We start from the raw sequence: 23,132 nt of genomic DNA on the forward strand, positions 1-23,132 counted from the left end.
CGACATAGATTACTGTCCACTTGCCTTCCTCATCTCGACGAAGAAATTTCCATGTAAAATTCTTAGGAATCACTTCGGAACAGTTATCACCATCTAATGTTTGCTTCATCGGGTGTATTATAGTAGCACCTGTCATACACTTATTCCTACTTTGAAAAAAAAAGTGTAACGCATTACTCTTACGCGCATAAAACGTTACGCTATAAATCTAGGTATAATAACGAAGTGCTCATGAGTTGAAAATCTGCAAACTGTGGGAGACTCAAACTAAAGTGCTGCACAGGGTATATTTAGGGCAGTTTCTGTCAATGCTCAACCCCCGGTTCATTCTCTGCTCGTATACGCGGTGACCGTCTTCTCATGTGATTATATGTCCTGATTTATTCGACTGCTATTACACAGTTAACATTCAGTCACACCACTCTTCTTTTAACCCCTCGTAGGCTATCCTGCGGCGCGACCTCGGTCCTGAAGTCAGCTGCCTGGGTCTGATGAAGCGTGGCAAGGAAAACCTAGCCTTCTTCCTCAAATCTCTAGGCAAGCTGCACACACTCGGAGTACAACTGGACCTGTCGTCACTGTATCCACCAGTGCCATTCCCCGTACCTAGGGGCACGCCCAGCATAGGGCACCTCGTGAGCTGGGACCATTCGCAGCGGTGGAGTGTTCCTAAATGGAGCGACTTCGCTAGCTCGCCACAGGTAATTTTGGGCGCGGCCCTCTTTGACCGCTTTTAGCACTAACATAGAGCACACCATCGCTAGCTAAAGACTAGCTAAACGCGTCGCGAACACAACTGTCGACACTGATTTTCTCAGGAAAAAAAAAACCATCAGTGCAGAAATCGGGAGGCAGTTTTTACCTAAAGCTCTATGTAGGTCAAATGTTTTTTTAGGGGAATCCCCCAAGGTGGAGTAGATTTGTAATAAGGGAGTAATTACTCATTGGCATCCACCCGAGCGCAGCCATACGGCTACAAAGGAAAGCTACACAGCTTTCTCAGAAACTTCGTAGTTGAAGAAAAATTCGTCCTGGTCCGGGGTTCGAACCCAGGACCACAGCTACACCGGAGCAGTCGCTCCACCAATTGAGCTAACCAGGACGGCAATCTTATGGTAGGGCGAGATCGAATTGATCAATAACTCGAAGTGGGAACAGTGTTGGTCAAATGTTTTTTTAGGGGAATCCCCCAAGGTGGAGTAGATTTGTAATAAGGGAGTAATTACTCATTGGCATCCACCCGAGCGCAGCCATACGGCTACAAAGGAAAGCTACACAGCTTTCTCAGAAACTTCGTAGTTGAAGAAAAATTCGTCCTGGTCCGGGGTTCGAACCCAGGACCACAGCTACACCGGAGCAGTCGCTCCACCAATTGAGCTAAACAGGACGGCAAGCTTATGGTAGGGCGAGATCGAATTGATCAATAACTCGAAGTGGGAACAGTGTTGGTCAAATGTTTTTTTAGGGGAATCCCCCAAGGTCGAGTGGATTTGTAATAAGGGAGTAATTACTCATCGGCATCCACCCGAGCGCAGCCATACGGCTACAAACGAAAGCTACACAGCTTTCTCAGAAACTTCGTAGTTAAAGAAAAATTCGTCCTGGTCCGGGGTTCGAACCCAGGACCACCGCTACACCGGAGCAGTCGCTCTACCAATTGAGCTAACCAGGTGGGAGGATCTGTGTGAAATTGCAGGTCTTATTTTAAATAAACACAAAAGTACAAACAATAAACGAGGCGGCTTTTATCGGAAAGGAAACCAATTTCAATACGAGCGAGAAAAAAGGAAAGGAACAAGAGAGCAGGGCGGCCACGCACGGGAAAGAAACACACGGTGGAACAGAACAAAGTGCTTACGGACAATACAGGGAAAAGAAAAATCAAAGAGGAAAGTTCACACTACTTGTCTTATTCGAGCAACGAGCGGAGAGGACTGGCTGGGTGTCGGGTAGTCAAGGAGCTTCTTGGCGTTCCAACGTCGATGCAAGGCTACCGCAGCGTCAGCGTTCGTGGGCTCCCGGCACGGTTTCCAGGTCTGGTATCCCGGAAAAAGGTCACGTAGGCGCCCGAAGCGGCCTATGCAGAGCAGCTGACGGATGGACGGAGAAGAGTAGCGCCTGGGCCTGGTGGTTGAGGCTCTCGACGATGGATGTCCAGGTCTGGTGGCCCGGACGTCTGCGGCTAAGGCCCAAGCCCGGAACTCGGGGAGCCAGCAGAACTCGTCCACGTCCGTCGCCCACCGCGCTCTTCTCTTCTCTGCCCGTAATCCTCTTCGACCTGCCCCGCGTTCCCCTCCGCACGCGCTCCTCGTGCTTTGTCTTCTCCTCACGAACGCCGCTGGGTGGCGCTATCTCCTTACAGAAGGCCCCCTCTTCGGAAGTTTTTTCCAAGGGAAAGAACTCGACTTCAGGAGAGCGACACCAGACGCGTTCGATGATCGCAACACAGAACACCGCACCACAGCGCGCACACTACACACCACACACAATACGACAGTCGTCAATGTTCGAAGCGTTCACGGACCTTCGCACACACAGCACAGAGAGCACATGGAAAGTCAACGTAAAGCGTCCATAGAGGGCGAAGAAACACGGAAAGCATAAAAAGTAGATAGCCGACATTCAAAAACAAGCATGAACAAACAAAAACAATTCCAACAACAGGTGTGGGCTACATTCTTCCGTATTCCATTGTTCACATCAAACCACTTCACCGTCGCGAGAACTTTTTCGGCTAGTACTTCCGTTTTCCTTTGTGAAACCGTTTTCTCCAAACCGACCTCGGTTTCCACCCTGATTTTACATGTTCCCGTCCTACGATGTTATTCACTCTGTTCTCCCTTGCCTTCGACACAGTCTGCTGACACATATCACACGATCTGACATAACTCTTAATGTCAGCCTGTACACCGGGCCAGTAAAACTCACTGAGCACCCTAGCTATTGTTTGCCGTATTCCATGATGGCCGGATAATGCACTCTTATGTGCCAACTTAAGAACTTGCGTGCGTAAGCCCTTCGGTACCACCGCTTGCTCAACGACTTGGCCGGGACACACTTGGTACGACCGGAAAAGAACACCGTCATCTGTATCAAAGGAGTGGGCGGTCTGTCCCTTGCCATGAAATATTTGCCCCAACTTCCTGCGACACACCTCTAAGGTCGGGTCTTCTTCCTGTTTGAGGCGAAACTCCGGCCGTGACAAGTGGAGTGTGTTCAGAGTGGGGCTTTTACTACTCTCTGAAACCTTTGCTGTCACCATACGGGAAGGAACATCGACCGCACCCGTCATGGCAAGGGAAACTGCCTGATCAGTGAGAACTGGCGGGTCAACCGGGAATGGAGGTTTAGCCCCGGGGACATTGCCTATTATAATGTCGTATAAGGGTGTAGACAAGCAGCGCGCGATGGCCTTACCCGAGAAGTATGGAGAAGAAATCACCACCTCCGCTTCCGGAACTTCTACACGGGTCCCATTGGCCAAGAATAATGTAGCCTTTTTCCCTGTTAGTGCCGCTGGCGGTACAAGAGACTCACGCACAACAATACCGGTGCTGCCCGTATCCCGTAATACCGAACCAGGCTGGCCGAACACCTCACCGTGCGCCACGGGCATAGCAGTTTCCACCGGGTTGGAAGGACAGACCATCTCCCCCAACTGGCCCTCTACGCGCGTTACCACTGCAGTGCTATCGGGATGTGAATATCGAGGTGTCATGCAACAGGCGGACTCCTCACGGTCTCCTGGCCTCTTAGCCTTGCACGACTGGGCATCATGTCCTACCTCGCGGCACCAGGTGCAATACGATTGCTTCGGCTTCGTCCGACAATCCGCCGCCTTGTGCCCAGTCTTCTCGCAAAGAAAACACCGCAGGCGAGATTGTGAACCTGAAACCTCGTCCTTGGCTTTATTCATCGTATGCTCCCCCTGTTCTTTGAAGAACAACAAGTTATTTTGCCGCTGTGCTTCAAGAAAATGATCGGCAGCCTCCGCCAGCTTGGCAACTGTCTTGCCCTCCCGCTCACGTAAGAAAAGGGCTAAACGAGAATGACAGTTGTTCAGAAATTGTTCGCTCACGACCATCTCGCGAACCACCTCAAAAGTGCGGCCTGCTCCCCGCATCTCGACCCAACGGTCAAAGAAGCTAAACAACCTGGCAGCATATTGCGAGGCCGTTTCTCCATCCTGGGGCTTGCTCTGGCGAAACTTCTCTCGGTACCCTTCCGCGGTGAACCTAAACCTCTGAAGCAAGGCAAGCTTCGCTTTATCATAATCCACGGAATCCTCAGGCGAGAGCCGACCGAAGACCCTAAGTGCTTCGCCGCCAAGGCACAAGCTCAACGCCGTTGCCCACTTTTCTTTTGGCCAACCCTGCCCCGTGGCCACATGCTCAAACCTCTTTAAGTAGGCATCGAGGTCATCCCGCGCTTCATTGAACTGTGGTATGAGGCTGTGCGGGTTAATGGAGCTGGCCGATGAGACGCTACGCTCTCCACGGTCACTCGGAGGATTTGCGCCACCCTCCATGAGCCTTATTTGTAGCTGCAAGTTCCGCGCCTCTAACTCCAATTTCTGTTTCTCCGTCTCTAAATTCCGTGCCTCTAATTCCAATTTCTGCTTAGCAGCTTCACGCTCCGTCTCTAAATTCCGTGCCTCTAATTCCAATTTCTGCTTCGCAGCTTCACGCTCCGCGGCTCTCTCTTCCCGTGCCTTACGAAGCTCGTCCTCCACCCACGCTCGTAACTCCGCGCCGCACAAGCCCATGCGCTCGCCTAAAGCAACCAAATCTGAAGCGCTCATATTGTTCCTAAATTAACACAACAGGCAAATGAATAAAAACCGACCTCGTCCTGTCGTAGTGGACGCCAAATTTGTGAGGATCTGTGTGAAATTGCAGGTCTTATTTTAAATAAACACAAAAGTACAAACAATAAACGAGGCGGCTTTTATCGGAAAGGAAACCAATTTCAATACGAGCGAGAAAAAAGGAAAGGAACAAGAGAGCAGGGCGGCCACGCACGGGAAAGAAACACACGGTGGAACAGAACAAAGTGCTTACGGACAATACAGGGAAAAGAAAAATCAAAGAGGAAAGTTCACACTACTTGTCTTATTCGAGCAACGAGCGGAGAGGACTGGCTGGGTGTCGGGTAGTCAAGGAGCTTCTTGGCGTTCCAACGTCGATGCAAGGCTACCGCAGCGTCAGCGTTCGTGGGCTCCCGGCACGGTTTCCAGGTCTGGTATCCCGGAAAAAGGTCACGTAGGCGCCCGAAGCGGCCTATGCAGAGCAGCTGACGGATGGACGGAGAAGAGTAGCGCCTGGGCCTGGTGGTTGAGGCTCTCGACGATGGATGTCCAGGTCTGGTGGCCCGGACGTCTGCGGCTAAGGCCCAAGCCCGGAACTCGGGGAGCCAGCAGAACTCGTCCACGTCCGTCGCCCACCGCGCTCTTCTCTTCTCTGCCCGTAATCCTCTTCGACCTGCCCCGCGTTCCCCTCCGCACGCGCTCCTCGTGCTTTGTCTTCTCCTCACGAACGCCGCTGGGTGGCGCTATCTCCTTACACCAGGACGGCAAGCTTATGGTAGGGCGAGATCGAATTGATCAATAACTCGAAGTGGGAACAGTGTTGGTCAAATGTTTTTTAGGGGAATCCCCCAAGGTGGAGTAGATTTGTAATAAGGGAGTAATTACTCATTGGCATCCACCCGAGCGCAGCCTTACGGCTACAAAGGAAAGCTACACAGCTTTCTCAGAAACTTCGTAGTTAAAGAAAAATTCGTCCTGGTCCGGGGTTCGAACCCAGGACCACCGCTACACCGGAGCAGTCGCTCTACCAATTGAGCTAACCAGGACGGCAAGCTTATGGTAGGGCGAGATCGAATTGATCAATAACTCGAAGTGGGAACAGTGTTGGTCAAATGTTTTTTTAGGGGAATCCCCCAAGGTGGAGTAGATTTGTAATAAGGGAGTAATTACTCATTGGCATCCACCCGAGCGCAGCCATACGGCTACAAAGGAAAGCTACACAGCTTTCTCAGAAACTTCGTAGTTAAAGAAAAATTCGTCCTGGTCCGGGGTTCGAACCCAGGACCACCGCTACACCGGTGCAGTCGCTCTACCAATTGAGCTAACCAGGACGGCAAGCTTATGGTAGGGCGAGATCGAATTGATCAATAACTCGAAGTGGGAACAGTGTTGGTCAAATGTTTTTTTAGGGGAATCCCCCAAGGTGGAGTAGATTTGTAATAAGGGAGTAATTACTCATTGGCATCCACTCGAGCGCAGCCATACGGCTACAAAGGAAAGCTACACAGCTTTCTCAGAAACTTCGTAGTTAAAGAAAAATTCGTCTTGGTCCGGGGTTCGAACCCAGGACCACCGCTACACCGGAGCAGTCGCTCTACCAATTGAGCTAACCAGGACGGCAAGCTTATGGTAGGGCGAGATCGAATTGATCAATAACTCGAAGTGGGAACAGTTTTTTTAGGGATTTTTTTTTCTTTAACTACGAAGTTTCTGAGAAAGCTGTGTAGCTTTCCTTTGTAGCCGTATGGCTGCGCTCGGGTGGATGCCAATGAGTAATTACTCCCTTATTACAAATCTACTCCACCTTGGGGGATTCCCCTAAAAAAACATTTGACCAACACTGTCCCCACTTCGAGTTATTGATCAATTCGATCTCACCCTACCATAAGCTTGCCGTCCTGGTTAGCTCAGCGTCCGAGGTTTCAGGGACAAAAGCACCGAAGTGTTGTTACGAATGATTGTGAACTGCAACCTCGAGGATGTAGCAGAGTGTCTTGAAGGAACGCGTGCTGTAAGGTACACACGATTCGAGGGCACAAGTCATGCACGGCTAGACCGAATTTATGCATCCGCGGAATCTGTCCCTAAATGCAATAGTTATGTAGTTCTGCCGGTTTCATTTTCTGACCACTGTTTGGTTCAATGCTGCATAGGATTCATTAAGAAGGGGAATGGTTTTTCATGGGAAATGTGGAAGTTAAATGACAAGCTACTCCAGGACGAATTTTATAACCGAGCTGTAAGGGAAGAAATAGCAAAAATAGAACCAAGTAGCAACATTAGGATTTGGCAGCAGTGGGAGCTCACTAAAGAAACTTTAAAATTAAAAGCAATAGAAAGAGCCACCTGTATACGTCATGAAGAAAAAAAAGAGGAAATGGAGCTAAAGGCACTGCTTCAGAAGATGATCAAACAAGAATGCCGAGCGCCTGGTCAATGGATAGAAGACATAAGAAAAACCAAACAAAAGTTACAGCTTATCGAAGAAGAACGTTATCGGGGAGCGCTGGTGAGGGCAAGGGCAGAAGACGTGGCCGCAGGGGAAGCGCCAACGAAACGAGCGCTTGGTTTAGAAAAAGCCCGTGCCGAAAGAAACCACATTAACGAAATAGAATGGAGAGGTGTTTCAAAAACGGACATCGATCATATCAAAGCAGCCTTTTTCGCGCATTACCAGGCGCTCTTCGCATTGCATCCGGTAGACGTTGTCACTTTTAAGGAGGCGTTTCTGGCCGAGATGCCGCGCCTGGACGACGAAACTAAAGACAGATTAGAGCAGGCGATAACTCAATTGGAAGTTGAGCAAGCAATAGACAGCTTAAACCCTGGTAAGTCGCCTGGACCGGACGGGTACAGCGCGGCATTCTACAAAGAATTTAAGCATGAAATTTCCCCGGTCTTGACGGTCATCTTTAATGAAGCCTTTAAACTAAAATCACTGCCTCCGTCCTATGGCTCGTCCCATACTGTGCTGATTCCGAAAACGGACGACACAGACAGATTACGACTGGTAGCAGCATATCGACCCATAGCACTCACTAACGTCGAGTACAAAATTTACATGAAGGTTTTGGCACGAAGGTTGCAGACCGTGATCCATTTATTAGTTGGTCCGCATCAGACCTGCGGGATTAAAGGGCGGTCCATTTTTACAAATATCCACGTTGCGCGCAGTGTATTAGAATGCTGTGATGACACTAATGATCAGGTAGCTATACTCCAGATAGATTTAGAAAAGGCTTTTGACTGCGTTGCCCATGAACTTTTGTTTGCAGTATTAGGCCATGTTAACGTTGGTTCTGTTATTCGCGAGGGTGTGGCCCTGGCATACCGGAACTGCACGACGAGATTGATCGTTAACAAGAGTCTGGGGGCCCCCATTAGCGTGCAGCGTTCGGTGCGCCAGGGCTGTCCCCTCAGCCCCCTTTTATTTTGTATTTATGTGGAGACCCTTTGTTTAAAGATACTGAAAAACAGGAGTATTACCGGATTCAGATTACAAGCAGCCGAAGTGAAGCTCTTGGCGTACGCTGATGACATTGCTGTGTTTGCCGTTGACAAGAGAGGAATAAGCGAGGCTGTTCAATGTGTACGGGATTTCAGCCAAGCTACAGGCAGCGGGGTTAACTGGTCGAAGTGCCTCGGGCTTTGGCATGGACGGTGGGCATCTACGCCCGAACGGTTTGCTAGCGTGCCTTGGACGACGACACCAGATAAGTACTTGGGCGTTCCGCTCGATGCTTACCGTGACAGTGAACATTATTAGACAGGACAGGTCAAAGAGACACGGGAGAGAGCTGATAAGTGGAAAGGAACGACCTTGTCGATTTTCGCCAGAGCCACTGTTTGCAACCTGTTCTTTATCAGCAGGCTCTGGTACGTAATGCAGGTGTTGCACTGTTCACGGTTAAGTATTCAAAAGCTACACCGAATTTTCGCCGTCTTTATCTGGTCGTCTGAATGGGAGCGCTGCAGCCGAACCAACCTGTTCCGACGAGTACCAGACGGGGGGTTGGGATTGGGCCATTTGTTTTTGCGACAGCTGGTCAATCGTTTTTTGTTTTTTAGGGACACAAGAGACCCTTTTTTGCGTACCGTATGCCAAGTTAGGCTGCGGCATCTACTTCCAGAGTACATAGTCGGAACTGCTGAGGTGTATAGTAGGGTCACCGGTTTTTACCGGGAAGTCGTAGCCAGTGTAAGGTTTCTTTCCGCGCGATTTTCAAACGACTTTCTGTCCAGTGTGAAACGAAAGAAACTGTACCGTGCCTTGTGCGATGTAGTTTTCCCCGAGCCCTTGTACAGGGCCTTGTACAGTGGAGGCCCAGGCAAAGATGTTTTAAAGAGAGTTAAAAAAATGCAGGTGCCGCCTGGAACAAAAACCTTCTTTTTTAAATTGCACACCGGGACCTTACCGGTTAAAAAATTTTTAGAGGGAAAGGAATTGTTTTTACCCTGGGGATCTCACTGTTTAATTTGCAGAAAGCCGGAAACAATAGACCATGTATTTTTACACTGTTGGGAAGGGGTTTATTTTTGGGATGTATTGCAGCGAACATTAAAGAAAGAATTTCCACTAGACCCGTATGGCATCCGGTTCTTATGTGTTGAAAATGAGGATGGGGTGCCTTTCGATTTAATAATGCTGACAGGCCTCCACTGTATATGGCGCTCCAGAATGGCAGGCTGGCATTGTGACAGTGACGCAAGACCTGCCAGAATTTACTTTCGCGAAAGTATGGAGATGTTTCTGGCCATTCAGAAAGCCGCTGCGGAGCCTCCGGAGTGGCTCTCAAGACTAGAGCCGCTCTGTACGTTGCGTGAATTTTAATTGGACGAAGCCAGATTTATGCTGGCTGACCACAAGTCGTGTGTACATAGTTATTGTCTTTTGTTGATTGTTTGTGTTGTCCAGTGTTTTGTGTCAAAGCCAGGCAATAAAGAAAAAAAAAAAAAAAAGTCCTGGTTAGCTCAATTGGTAGAGCGACTGCTCCGGTGTAGCGGTGGTCCTGGGTTCGAACCCCGGACCAGGACGAATTTTTCTTTAACTACGAAGTTTCTGAGAAAGCTGTATAGCTTTCCTTTGTAGCCGTATGGCTGCGCTCGGGTGGATGCCAATGAGTAATTACTCCCTTATTACAAAGCTCTATGTAATGTTCTATTTGGGGGGTTTCCCCTTCTTTTAGTAATTGTTGGTCCAAAATGGACCCTACAGGGAAAAGTAAATCTTCGGAGGTGTCTAGGTCTACTTGGTATGGAATTTTAGGAATTAGCATGGAAAATAGGGGAATGAGTAATTTTTGTGCTCAAAGACAATTTTGTCATAAGAGAAAGACCAAGGCCTGCACTAGGCACAATGTCGACTACAAATGCTGAACACGCTGGTAGGGGACGGCTCAACTCATGCTAGTGCGGAAAGGCCTTCCGTATGCCCACCTTTTGTCTTTCTCAAAATACAACAGGTGCGACAGTTGCTACCACTGCCGCTGTTAAAATTTGCGTGCCGCCTGCTTTGAAGAGAACTGCGACAAAGATTTGGAAACAAGGCTGATGCCGCAGCTAGCACTGAGTTCCACCTTGCCGTCACTGCATCGATAGCGCGTGTGCACTTAGTTATTTCATTTTTTACTGTTGTACACATGCGACACATCTTAGGGCTCAGGTAAGCAGATTAAATCCGGGGCCACTGCCTGTCTGGGAAAGTCGCAATAGCAGTTAAGTGAACCAGGTCTACTGCTGTAACTGCTAGCGTCTTTAAAATCTACGCCATCTTGAGTTTGGAGTTCTCCCTAAGAGGACATGACTAACAGCGCCCCCACTTCCAGATGTTGATCAATTCGTCCTCGGGCTGACATCTGTCGGTAGTCTTGACTAGCTTGGTAGATACAGTGACTCTCTGAAAGATTCAGTGGTACTGCGATCGATCATCGGACCAGTGTGAATTTTCCTCCGATTAAGTTCTTGCGAAAGCTGTATAGCATTTTCTCTGCAGCGGTATGGACGCGCTTGGGTAATTGGTAAGGATAAATTACACTCGTGTTTTTCCTAAATACTGCATTGTTACGCTAGTCTTTCAGCTGGAGTCAGATACAGCACCATCTGCGGTAACCGGTAGCTCATGATGCCACTGTATCATCAAAATGCGATGCACTATGACGGTCCCAAACTCACGTTGACATCTCAATGCTTTTGATGGGGAATCTGTATGGCAGTCGGACCTCAAGTTATTTTTTTTCTAGCTCCGGAAGTTAGGATGTCGACCTATACAACTGAGAAACTCTTTTGGGAGCAACTACGGTAATCATGTTCAGCTGAGAATGGCTACAGCTGTAAAACTAAAGTACGAGATACAAGTTGACGCAGTAGCCACTTACGTGCTTGTTTTAATTTGTTTATCTGAGCGGCATTCTTCTGAAGGCAGCTTGAAGTTGGGTTATTTACAACTTTTACATTTATCACGTAGGCAAGAGTAGTGATGACCGCCAACCTTTCTCACGAATTAGCCTCTGCTTGAAATACGCTGTGGAGATCATTGAACTGTTGCCTTCGCTAATCCCGAAGACAGAAAACGCTACAGAATCAGGCTGGATGGCGGAATTTTCGAAACAGCTGAAGCGAAAAAGGGGCCACAACAAGAATTTTCGTGTCTAAAAAAGAAATTTTTCTGCGAGGACTTGGGACGCACTGTCTATCTTTTATAAGGATTGAGAAAGTTTGAACAAGTTAGTTAGCATTCTCATCACTCTAAGCGGTCACAGTAATAACTGCTCTTCATGAGGTCTCACCAAACATCGAGATGACACTTCAGAAAAGTATTTGACGCTGCTAGCTGGCTTGCCTGCCTAAATAAGAAAACTTGGATTTCATGACAAACGTTAGGCGAAAACACCCGACGTTGTCACCTACGTTCGCGATAAGTTCCACCAATACATGTGATTTCTCGTCTCCAGAGATGCTAAGGCTGTACTGCCTTCCTTAGAGGTTGCTAGTGTTCGAACTCTCTACGTTGTTCTACGAGAGGAACCATCCGTTGCCTTCAACAGGCAGCGGCGCCTGGCCACTTTCTGAAATAGTCGCGGTAGAATTTGATGAACGTTGAAGGTTGAATCCTGGGATTAAACTCTGGGATAAAAATGGAAATTGATTGTGTGCTTTTCACAGTGATCGGTTAATTGCACCTGCGTAATCACTAATCCCCAAGCCGCATAAACCTGATGGGAGACGAAATTCGCTTTGCTTGTCATTAAGTCGCCATGTTTTACACAACACACTTACCCACAGTTTTCAGAGGAAGTTGTCGAGGTGAACCTCGACGGAAATGGGAGAAGCTCCTACCTGGCTGGCCAGCAGGTTGACGGCTGCGTTCTTTTTCCCGCGGCTGGTTACATGGTACTGGCTTGGAAGTCCGTGGCTAAGCGCTGCGGCAAGCCCTTCAACCAGTTGCCTGTGGTCTTCGAAGACGTTACTTTCTACAGGGCCATCGTATTGCCAAAGAGTGGTGAGCATCCTTCCATGTGAACTCTAATCTTTACATCCTCAATTAACTATTTTCACTACCTAGAGGAGGCGTCTCAGTTGCTGTAATATGGCGGTGCTATGAAGGACTGCTCCTGGAGTCAATTATGTGGAACCGCGGGAAAGTAGAGAGGAATAAAGGAGAAACAATGAAGAAATTGTTCTCTGACGCTTGAAAATGGCCAATGTGATTTGGAACTGTGAATCGACGTGAATTTCGGAGATAATTTAAAATCAATGATATCGGCGATGAAGGCTTTTCTTCTGCGGCTGAACGGCAGTTAGACCAGGCAAGCAAGGGCCAGCGATTTTAAATGTGCCCTTCTTCGCACTAAAGAAGCTACAAAAATTGTGCTTTCTTATTGCGCAGGTTTTAGCGGTTAGAGCTGCGTTCTTTTGGTTTTGCGTACTAGTAAAATTTATTAACACTGCGCTGTATTAAATGAGCCAGAGTTCAATGGCACAGGTAGGCGGAAAGCAAGACCAGGCAGTCCGCCTTTTCCCGCACGCTGTTTTCTTGGAGCAATTATCCGCGCCGTGTGACCTTAGTTTATCTATATACAGTAAATCGAATGCCTGTAATAAATTTGAGACCATTGTGATACAATTACTTTTCGTTCTTTCTATTCGATTAGTGATGGTCCTGCGATGCCTTTTGATTTAAGTGAAGGTTCCCAGCTACATCCGCTGCGTTAGCCATCATATATGCTCGTCGCTGGGGATTAAGCCTCTCATTAACGACTGAGCATGCTCCTGCAAAAACGCCACAAAAACATGTCCGTGCCAACTGCGTCATTCTCAAAGCATGTCATGCAAATTCGACATTCGTTGCTCTTGCCAAGTTTTCTAGAGTGTGTGATAAGAATTGGCTTAGAGACCCGTGACCACCAGGCGGTCTGATTTCACGTAACTGCTGGAGGAAGCTGCGTGCCGAAACCTTAGCAGTTAACAGCACGCTATCTTCGCCACAGATACCGTGCGCTTCCTGGTGAACGTCATGCCTGCTTCTGGAGAATTCGAGATCAGCGAAAGCGGCTCAGTGGCTGCGAGCGGTCGAATTCACGTGGCTCAAGAAGGTAAAAAGGTCCTCGAGACGGAGCTGCCATGCCCTCCAACACAGGCGGTAGTGTGCGATATTGACAGCGAGGACGTCTACAAGGAACTGACGCTGCGCGGTTACGACCACCACGGAGTGTTCCGCAACATCCTGAGTGTCGACTCTCAGAGTTAGTAGCTATGTATACTCTTTGGAGGCACCCATGCAATGCTTAGTGCAAAGGGATCTGTCACTCAGTTCGTCTTAGCAACAAAGAACACCTTTGTTTCACAGCGTTATCATTAAAAAAAATTATTTGGCCGTTTTGGAGAAGAAGGAGGGATTCAGGCTAGCCCACGTATTTAAGCAGGCACATATTCCAGTTTTCTGCTCGCGGCGAAGTGACTATGCAGATAATTTCCCTGACAAAAATTTTTTCTCCAAAAAGGGAGTTTATTTTAAGCCTAGCTGAACTATCCCTAGATAATTATAAAGTTCACACTAACAGCAGTGAAGAAATACACCTAGGGTCATGTACTTATATATATATATATATGTATATATGAACACTGCGAAAACTGTTATGGAAAGAAGAAGAACGACACAAGAAACAAAGTGTTATCTTTGCAGTGTAGGTTTCTTTTAATATTTGCTTCACGAAATGGAAGTGAAAGACTCAAATTTTCATGGCGTCATAGCACGCGTCATGCGGACGGGAAGAACCAGTATAGTACTATTTTCGAAAGAACATTTGGTGAAGCTACTGCAGTCACGAGGTTGGGAGGGGTATCTCTACATCGTGAAGAACACTTAGCCACAGGACGAATTACAGGTATGTCAAGAGTGGGCTTTTTATGACATAATAAAATACATTCAAAACGTCTTGTTTTATTTAAGTCGTAGCACATTTGCTCAATATTTCACCCACTATGATGGAGCGTAATAGGGATATTTTCTTTCTGTACCAAATAGGTCCGCACGGCAAGCTTAAGTGGACGAACAACTGGGTGGCTTTCATCGATGGTATGTTTGAATTCTGCGCTTTTCATGACTCACTGCGGACACTGAAGGTGCCTGCAAAGGTGCAGTCGTGCCACATCGATCCCAGGCTCCACGCACAGGTAATCCTGGAGGCTGGAGAAAAAGGTCAGTGGAAAAAAGCTACCGTGTTGTCAAAAATGTTATATGCGCCCTGCTTTGCCAGCAGGTGCGCGAAAAAGTGTAGAAGCATAGCGTCATATGTTCACAGTTTTAAATAATGCGCCCTTTTAGTCTTAACATTTCTGGGAAGCCTAAAGTGTAAGTTCTGAAAAATGTTTACTATTTGTGTGCTGTGCATGCGAACAGTCTACAGCAGTGAAAAGATTCTGGCCAGAGTTGATAACAACGCCAAAAACTTGCGATTGATTATCAGAGGCAGAACAAAAACGAAATGTATTAATAATGTTCATACTGCACAATACATGGTCTAGATGGCGCAGCACTTAGGAAGCACCTATCCAAGCTTTTCACTGAGCAAATATCCCAAATGGAGGACCACTGAAAGTTCGCATAGTTGTATAAAAGTTCGTCCATTTTTTGGCAGAATTCCCGAAGGTGGAGTAGGTTTATAATAAGGAGGTAATTACACATTAGCAACGAGGAAGTGCAGCCGTATGGCAGCAAAGGAAAGCTATATAGCTTGTACAGAAACTTCGTAGAGGAAGAAAAATTCGCCCAGTCCGTGGTTCGAAACAGAGAACACCGCCTCACCGGAGCAATCGCTCTTCCTACTCGGTACCCTGAAAGGGTAGCATATAACAATGCGGATCCAGTGTTTGGGGGATTCTCTTGGACTACGAAGATTCAGTGACAGCTGTAGAGCGTTACTTGGGAGCCGTTTGGCTTCGTATGGGTGGAGGCTAATAAGTAATTATGCCTTTATCGCAGGCGAGTTTATTGCACTCTGGGTTTCCTAATCTGCGCTAAAAGCCAGTTGAATGAATAACTGTATGGTCCAAAGAGCAGAAATCTTTCGCAAATGGGATAGCTCATTATAATTGCGTTAGCAATTAGGTTTGTCTCAGAAAAGAATTCCGCCCACTGTGTCACGAAAGTACATGATTGGTCGAGAGGGGTCACGTGGCCTTATGACGTCATCGCAACCTGCCAACTCTGGCAGGTGGCAACCAGCCCACGCGATTAAGAGGTCCCGTGACCTAGTGACATCCGCACAACCTGCCCACCGTGGCAGTTGGCAATCGGCCCTCCGGATTGCGAGCAACCTGCCCATTATGTGGGGATTAGATTGATGATTGGTCGAGGGAGGTCACATGACTGTGTGACATCATCCCAGTCTGTCCACGGCGGTAGGTAGCAACCTGTAGAAAATCTGAGGGCGCCTAAACTTCGAATTTGACCCATCCCCAAAATTCCAAACGTCCCCTAAAATTATCAAAGTAGGCCCCAGTCAAGTAAATGAAATAAGTTAGTCGTTTAGTGGGTGGATTAAGATGCATTACTGGGTCGTTTATTACAGTATCAAATGATATTGTAATGGAAAACACTACAAAATTTTAGAATATTACTCATGCACAGCATATAAGACCAATATAACTGGTACCAACCGAAGTTTTGTCGGGAAAGCTGCAAGAACAATAGACACTGATTGTAGACTCCATAGCCGAAAACCTAAATTCTATCACGTTTTCTTCTGGGAGGATGGGATTAAGAAAGCCCCAAGTAAGTTACTTTATTTCATGTCTCAACTCGAAAGAGCGATTTTTCACCTGTGTGAACCTATACATTGCTACGTTTTCTACTGTGCAGGGATACACGTTGCTTACGACAGCTGTCTCAGTACGTGCCGTGCGGGAGGAGTTGTTATTCGAGGCTTGGAAACCTCTATCCTACCACAGCGTGGCGTCCAGAAGACCCCATGCCTTGAAGAGTACCGTTTCGTCCCTTACGTCGACGATGAGGCCACCATACTAAAACGAGAGGCTAAGCTACGAGGACACGTCGGTGCATGCAACGCGATCGTCCGCTACATCCTGGAAGCAAGCGGAGAAGAAATCAACGAGGTCTCCGAACTCTTAAAAAAGTCCTGCGAGGTACCGCAGGAGGAAGTGCTCAAGCGATACCTTGAAGCCAATGTGGAGAACAGCGGACTCGTACATGTTCTCACCGATATTCAGACGACACTGAACGGTTCTGGTTCACCTCTTGTCTCTGCCGTACAGTGGGTGCTGACCACTCGCAAGAATGACATTTATAAAGACATGGTTTACACAGCCATTTTAGAAGAGGACCCCTTAAGGCATCTTCTCGACATCGTCGTCGAAAATACTAGCAGAAGAAAAATCCGCGTTCTTGAACTAGCGCCGGAAGGCACCAACTTCCTTTTAACGCCTCCTGTGTCCAGAATGATTTCTCTTTCAGACATATTGCTGAAGACCGAGTTCACCGTAGCCCACCAGTGCCAGGAAGACCTTATGCCGCAGCAGTTACCGACAGGCGTCGTGAAGCTCTCGTGGGATCCAGCCTCAAAGTCTGGTACCACTCTGCCTGAAGCTGAGCTTGTCATTGCGCAAGTTCTCCCCAGAATCTCCTACTGCCTCGAAACCTTGGCTGAACAAATGTTTGCGCATTGCCAAGAGAACGGATTTGCACTTATTTTTCTGCGCACAGCCGTTACTCCAGCCGAGGTATTTTTGGCGAAAGCGGCTGGTATTCCAATTAAAGTTCGTACAAAAGAAACGGTTACGTCAGTGCTTGCAGCCCATGGGTTTCGGCTGGTTGCACTCAAATCTAACAAATGGTGCACACTGCTGTTACTAAGAAAAATCACCACCACGCCAGTAGTATGGGAACAAGAAATGGTGGGAACACTAAACACAAATTTTGGTTGGGTCGAGGCACTAAAGGCGAAGGTTATCGAGTGCGGGAAGAAGCCTGCAGGGCATAACTTGTGGTTGATTGCAAAGGACGCCGGCGTCAGCGGTGTCGTTGGTTTGATGAATTGCCTCCGACGGGAAACTGGTGCCAACCGTATAAGGTAAGACTAATAAAATATGTAGGAATGTTGAAGCTCGATACCCGTATAATGGCAATCAAGCAAACCGTTATAGCGAATTCATTTATGGACGCCAGCGGAGGAATGAAAATTAAGCCTAGAAGGAGGCGCGCTGCTCTCGAGTATTGACGTGCAAGTTGGTGCCACTTTCGGTACCGCAGACAATAAATAATTTAATTAATGTTTTTTAATAATGAGCGGTACTACATGACATGATCTATTGGGCTGATTTTAGAAAGGAACTAATGATCTACGTCCTCTTATGCTCAAGCCGTTCAACATGCTACTGCATCGCGATTTAATAGTGCTATAAGTCTTAGACTACCTCGGGCTTCATGTCTAGATAAGAATATACTGTTTTACAGTGTGAGTTCTGTTTTGCAGAAGTAAACTTATTTTCTCTGTTTGCCTTTGTCAGGTGTGTATTTGACGCAAGTCTTATGGAGCCAGGCAAGGTCAGCGATTTCACTCTGAGTGACCGGGAATACAAAGAATTGATGGAACTCGACCTTGTCATGAACGGTCATCGGGACGGACGGTGGGGTTCTTTCAGGCATCTCGCGATGCTTTCGCGTAAGTATGCTGCCCTATTCACTTTTAGTCACGCCGAATGTGCTCGTTGGTAGCCAAGTGAAGGAATGGAAGGAAACGTCCTTGATATCATGCGTACTGAAGGACGCGTGAGCACCGAGGCAGTGGTCAGGCCGAAAGCAGCTGGCTTACGAACATTAATTGTCCGTTTGTACAGACCAAAAACCCCATATAAAAAAGTAACTGCTGCCCACAGCCGAAAGGAGGTGGAAGGAGATGGAAAGGAGTCAGGGTAACGAAAAGTATTAGCCAGTTTTCATGATCTTCCGCTGAAGTGAGGTTGCCCTAAATGAAGGAACCAGAAATGAAGCGAAAACATAATACGTGGCCATAGGAGCACCGCTTAAACTGTATTTCGCGGCGAAACCGATATGAAGTTTGAACAGGACTGCGTAGTGATGTGGATGAGGGGGGCGGGAGGGACTATCGGTTCGACTGATGTGCTTATTAAACTGCTGATTCTTTTGTGTGCTAGGTAAGGTTTTGTATGAGCATAAGTATTCTAGCTTCTAATTAGTAGCAGAAGCTCTCGCGTGAATACCAGCGGTGCAAGAAAACACCGGTGCTCCCGCAGTAGGATGTCATTGATCATAACCTATGAGACATGTACTGGCTTGGAAATGAGGTACGGAGTACAGAAATGTCGCGTAATGGGCAAACTGCTTAAGAGTTCCTTGGTGCGATGAGTGGGACAGGCACACTGTCACTACATGTTCAGTACTGGGCAGGTAGCCCGCAAAATAAGAGTAGCAGGCTATTTCAGATGAGTAATGAAGAATAACGCCAGAAAAGATGAGAAAAAAGCAGTCACACACGACAGACTTATATGCACAGTTAAAGAAGTTTGAAAGATAGCGATCAGGCTGGTCTTCATGAGAAACAACAAAAAACAATGGAAAATGGCAGCAAAAACTGAATGCATAACATGTGGCGGCGTGCTTAGGTTCATTTATTCGCCTTTCACTGTTTCTTCTAGCTCCACCTTACTCGCCACTAGACATGTACTGACATATGCTTCCCTAAAAATACTTGCACCACAGGTGGTGACACTACGAAGGCCACTGATTGCGCCTTCCTTGGCGTTCAAACTCGCGGTGACCTCTCCAGCCTACGTTGGTATGAGTCTCCACTTCGCTGTATCAACCCTTCATGCACCACCGGGAAACTCCTCTGCGATGTGTACTACGCTCCGCTGAACTTCCGTGACGTCATGTTCGCCACTGGGAAGCTTCCTCCAGGCGTCTTGTCCAGTGAGTGCATTTAGTAACCGTGACGCTTGCTGTAATTTGGTGCCACGGAGGGAAGAAGGTGATATAAAAATTAATGTAAGGGTGTAGATTGCATCCTTACATGAAAGCTTTCCAAAGACATGGAAACAATTTTTGTAGCTTGCAAGGATATTTGGCGTAGCTACGCCATCTTTTGTTGCGGATAAGAACGGTGCAAAGGATTCTGTAGCCCTAAATAGTATGAACAAATTTAACAGACATCCCTATACATCACCTCTGTTGACTGTTATGTGCATGCTACCTTATGTGTTCTGTTTGTTCCGAGGAAAGCACTCCAACAAACTCAGGTACAAAACCAAAATTCGCGTGTGCGCCATCTACTCCACCTTCCCAAGCGCGATGCTGAGGCTCACAGCTGTTCTTAGAAGGAAATGCAAATCAGATCTAGATTCTTCTGTGAAACTCTAGAATCGAACTCACTAAGTGCGATGAGGGATGAAAATGTATGGGATATAGTGCTTAAAATGTCAAAACTGCACACTTTCTATGAAAGCCGCTATATTAGATAACTCAGGAATAATTTCGACCACCTGCAACCCTTTTACATCAGCCGCCATCGCGCAGCACGCGGACTTTTTTGCGTTTCATTTCACTGGAGACGCGGGCGTCGAGGATGGATTCGATCCAGCGACTCATGGGTCGGATAGTACGATGTGTCGAATTCAGGAAGTGTTTTCAAAGGGGACTGGAAGCTGAAAGCGATGACACATGCAAAATAACTTCTATTGGTAGAACAAGCCATCGGGGGCATCGTTCGAGACCGTTATACATGTGTTAGAAACGAGCGCGGTATTCTCTCAGTCACAACAACAACAACAACAGCACGGTATTCGCGAAATTGCTTATTCTTTGTTTCATGGAAGTATTTTCTTATCTGCTATGCTGGTTTCGAAGGACTGATTGCATATTTACTTAGTATTACTCCACCCACCGAATGGGTAGGTGGTGGAAGCGTCTAGTCAGTGGAAGGTTCTAGTATTAAGGACACGTTATGCCTAAACACCCGTGTATAAAGACGAAAGCCTTTAATGCCTCGTCGTTGTCGATAGACGGTTGTCAGCAGAGGGGTCACGCTTTTTCTACTCAGACAAGAAAAATATCTTTGGGCACGATGAGATTCGAACCACCATCTTTCCGTTCCGCAGCCGAGCGTGCCAATGGCTACGCTACTTCCTGCCAACGCATACGTAGTTCTGTTGTCTAGGACGCTGGAGAGTGTTTGCAGAAAGGCGTCGAATCAGACGGATGCCTTCCAAACGCCCCCCAGTCTCTCCAGCATTTAAGATTCACAAATTGTGTACTTAATTACCATCTTAAGCACGCATCAGTGACACAAGCCGCAACACCACGCTAAAGGCTTTCGCCTCACTCCACTTCAGGTCAACAAAGTGGCCCCGTGATTTCATCCACGTGACGCAAAGTTTTGCATACTTTTTTGGTGCGTTAAAGAAAACAATTGTGGGCATAATTCAAGAATGGCGAGGAAGCTGAACTCATCGCAAGGAAGTGAAAAGATACAATAACATGAAACAGACAGAAAACAAGAGAGAATATTGAAGGGGCTTTCCCTCTTTTATATCATTCTCGAGTGATTTATGGCTTTTTTTTTTACCGTGTTGTGTCGTCAAAAAAAGCAGTGCGGATTCTTGCTCATTTCCGCACTTCTTTCAGCTTTAGGTTTATCGTCCTCGTCGCGTTGGTTGTGTATTGGTGTCTCCTGATAAAATGTTTTCATTTGAAATTGATCTTACTTCGCATTCTCGGTCATGTGCCCCTGTTAGGAAATCTCACTTATGTCCCCCTTCTGAAACACACGTTGAAAGTTCAGCGCTGAGAATGTCTCGTCGTGCTTTTCTGCACTCTTTTGTGTTCGCCACGCTGGTTCATACGACACTTCTCACACTTCGATTTCGTGGTTTAAAACAATTAGTCCATATTGGTCTATGAACAACTGTGGAGTTTATTTCACCGCAAGGAAATGTCAAGGAAATCATTATCGAAAGTAGGCAAAAAAAACGCCTAGGATATATAAAGGGGTTTCCTGCTTTTATACTGTTCTCGCGCGGGCATCAGTTCAGGAACTTCAGGAGTGTTCGAATGCACCTAATAAAAAGTAAACAAAAATCCATTCACAGCAGAACGCCCAACAGCATGAGCATGAAATGTCTTGTAACGATATATTACATAGATGCTGCGCGGTTTTCGTTCATAAAGCCAGAAAATGCGCGTGAGCTTCCGCGTCAAAAATTAACACCGGCGGCATTTTAGAAGAGCGCTGTTCTGGCTACTCATATTTCTTGCATTATTGAATAGAACTTGCGATAGAAAATATTTTTCAACATTAAGCAATCCAGGAAGATTGCGTGTGTCGAATGGTACCTGCTCTGCTTAACCACACTGCCTGTAAACCCATGCTGGTGAATTTATTAAGTGTCTAATTAGTGCTAATTTGTTCTAATCTACAAACCCACAGACGAGGTGGCGACGTTTGAGTGCCTGCTTGGCCAAGAGTTCTCGGGTCGCGACCCACACGGACGCCGGGTAATGGGCTTGGTGTCCAGGGGGGGTATGGCTACAGCCGTTGCTGTAGATCCGAACTGGCTCTGGGAAATTCCCGATGCGTGGAGCCTCGCAGAAGCGTCCACAGTTCCCGTGGCCTACTCGACCGCCTACTACGCATTGCTCGTTCGAGGCAACATGAGGTCAGGAGAGTCGCTCCTGGTCCACCCCGACAGCGGAGGAGTGGGAGAGGCGGCTATTTCCATCGCCCTCTCCATGGGATGCACCGTCTACACCACCGTTGGTTAGTACCAAATGCTCAGCAGACTTCGCTATTTTTTGAAGCTATAGCTCTACGGCGACTCCTTTGGAGTAGATGCCGTTACCATCGTTGCCGTAGGGTTTCGTAAGTGAAAACTGCAGCGCTGATTGTATGACTGAAGTGGATTCTACTGAGAAAGGCATGGTAGTGCGCTCTCTAAAGAATACGTCCTATGTGCACGTGATCCAGGTAGGTGGGCCTCCCCATTTTAACTGTGGGATGGGCGCTCTCCACATATGCCCTGAGTTCAGGTGATCCAGCCAGGTCAGTCAGCCCTATCTGAACCGTACAGTTGGTGTGGTCCAGCATACGCATTAGATTCCTGAAATTCAGGCAGCTGGCCTGCCCTATATGCAGTATGAAGTGGCGCTGTATCGGATACGTCCTGGGTCCAAGGGATCCAGACAGGCCGGTCTGCCTACGTCTGTCGTGGAGTGCATGTTGACCATAATGCAGCCATCCTTATCTGAACCACGTAGTGGGCGTTCTCTAGAATGAGGTCTTGGTTCACGCGATCTGGACGAGTAGACCAAGTGCTCCATGCAGATGGGATGCGTCAGGTGGGTGGCCGAGTGACGCTCTGTGGTGTAGCCATGGGTTCCATGATATGCCCAATTTTAACTCTAGAGTGGGCTCTGTCAAAAACATTCGTTTGTTGAGATGAGATAGGCAGGCGGGCCTCCACATATGAACTGCGAAGTTGCCGCTGTCATAAGGTCGGAGCGGTACAAATCTCGATATCTTTCCTTCGTTCCAGAGAAGAATGCAAACATTAGCTGTTTTTGGGTAATCTTACGCGTAACTTCCTGTAGCTAGCTCGTGGAGATTTGTAACTGCCACGAGAACCTCATCGTGACCTAAGAAGCTACTGGCCACCGTCTTAGGCCGCTTGTCAACGGCGGCCATTTCCAATGAGGAGATTATAAAGCGGCCGCAATGATAGGTAATTTGTCCTACGGTCCCAATTTGCACGCCCACTTCCCTAGCTCTCGTAAAGAGGTGGGCGCAACATAAACTGC

The 23,132-nt window shown here is 47.5% G+C and overlaps 1 protein-coding gene across 1 annotated transcript in view; it reads left to right on the forward strand.

Annotated features, from left to right (window-relative positions):
- LOC149343447 (fatty acid synthase-like) overlaps positions 1 to 23,132 on the forward strand; it is a 79,790-nt gene that overhangs the window by 41,686 nt on the left and 14,972 nt on the right. Inside the window, exons 11-18 of the mRNA XM_089546970.1 lie at positions 444 to 701; positions 12,089 to 12,305; positions 13,294 to 13,548; positions 14,331 to 14,504; positions 16,167 to 17,394; positions 17,831 to 17,985; positions 19,044 to 19,253; positions 21,766 to 22,095. Coding sequence (XP_089403096.1) covers positions 444 to 701; positions 12,089 to 12,305; positions 13,294 to 13,548; positions 14,331 to 14,504; positions 16,167 to 17,394; positions 17,831 to 17,985; positions 19,044 to 19,253; positions 21,766 to 22,095 — 2,827 coding nt within the window. The remainder of the gene's footprint in view (positions 1 to 443; positions 702 to 12,088; positions 12,306 to 13,293; positions 13,549 to 14,330; positions 14,505 to 16,166; positions 17,395 to 17,830; positions 17,986 to 19,043; positions 19,254 to 21,765; positions 22,096 to 23,132) is intronic.

Source organism: Amblyomma mixtum, chromosome 5, assembly GCF_055824585.1.
Source record: "Amblyomma mixtum isolate Tamu chromosome 5, ASM5582458v1, whole genome shotgun sequence".
Classification (NCBI taxonomy): domain Eukaryota; kingdom Metazoa; phylum Arthropoda; class Arachnida; order Ixodida; family Ixodidae; genus Amblyomma; species Amblyomma mixtum.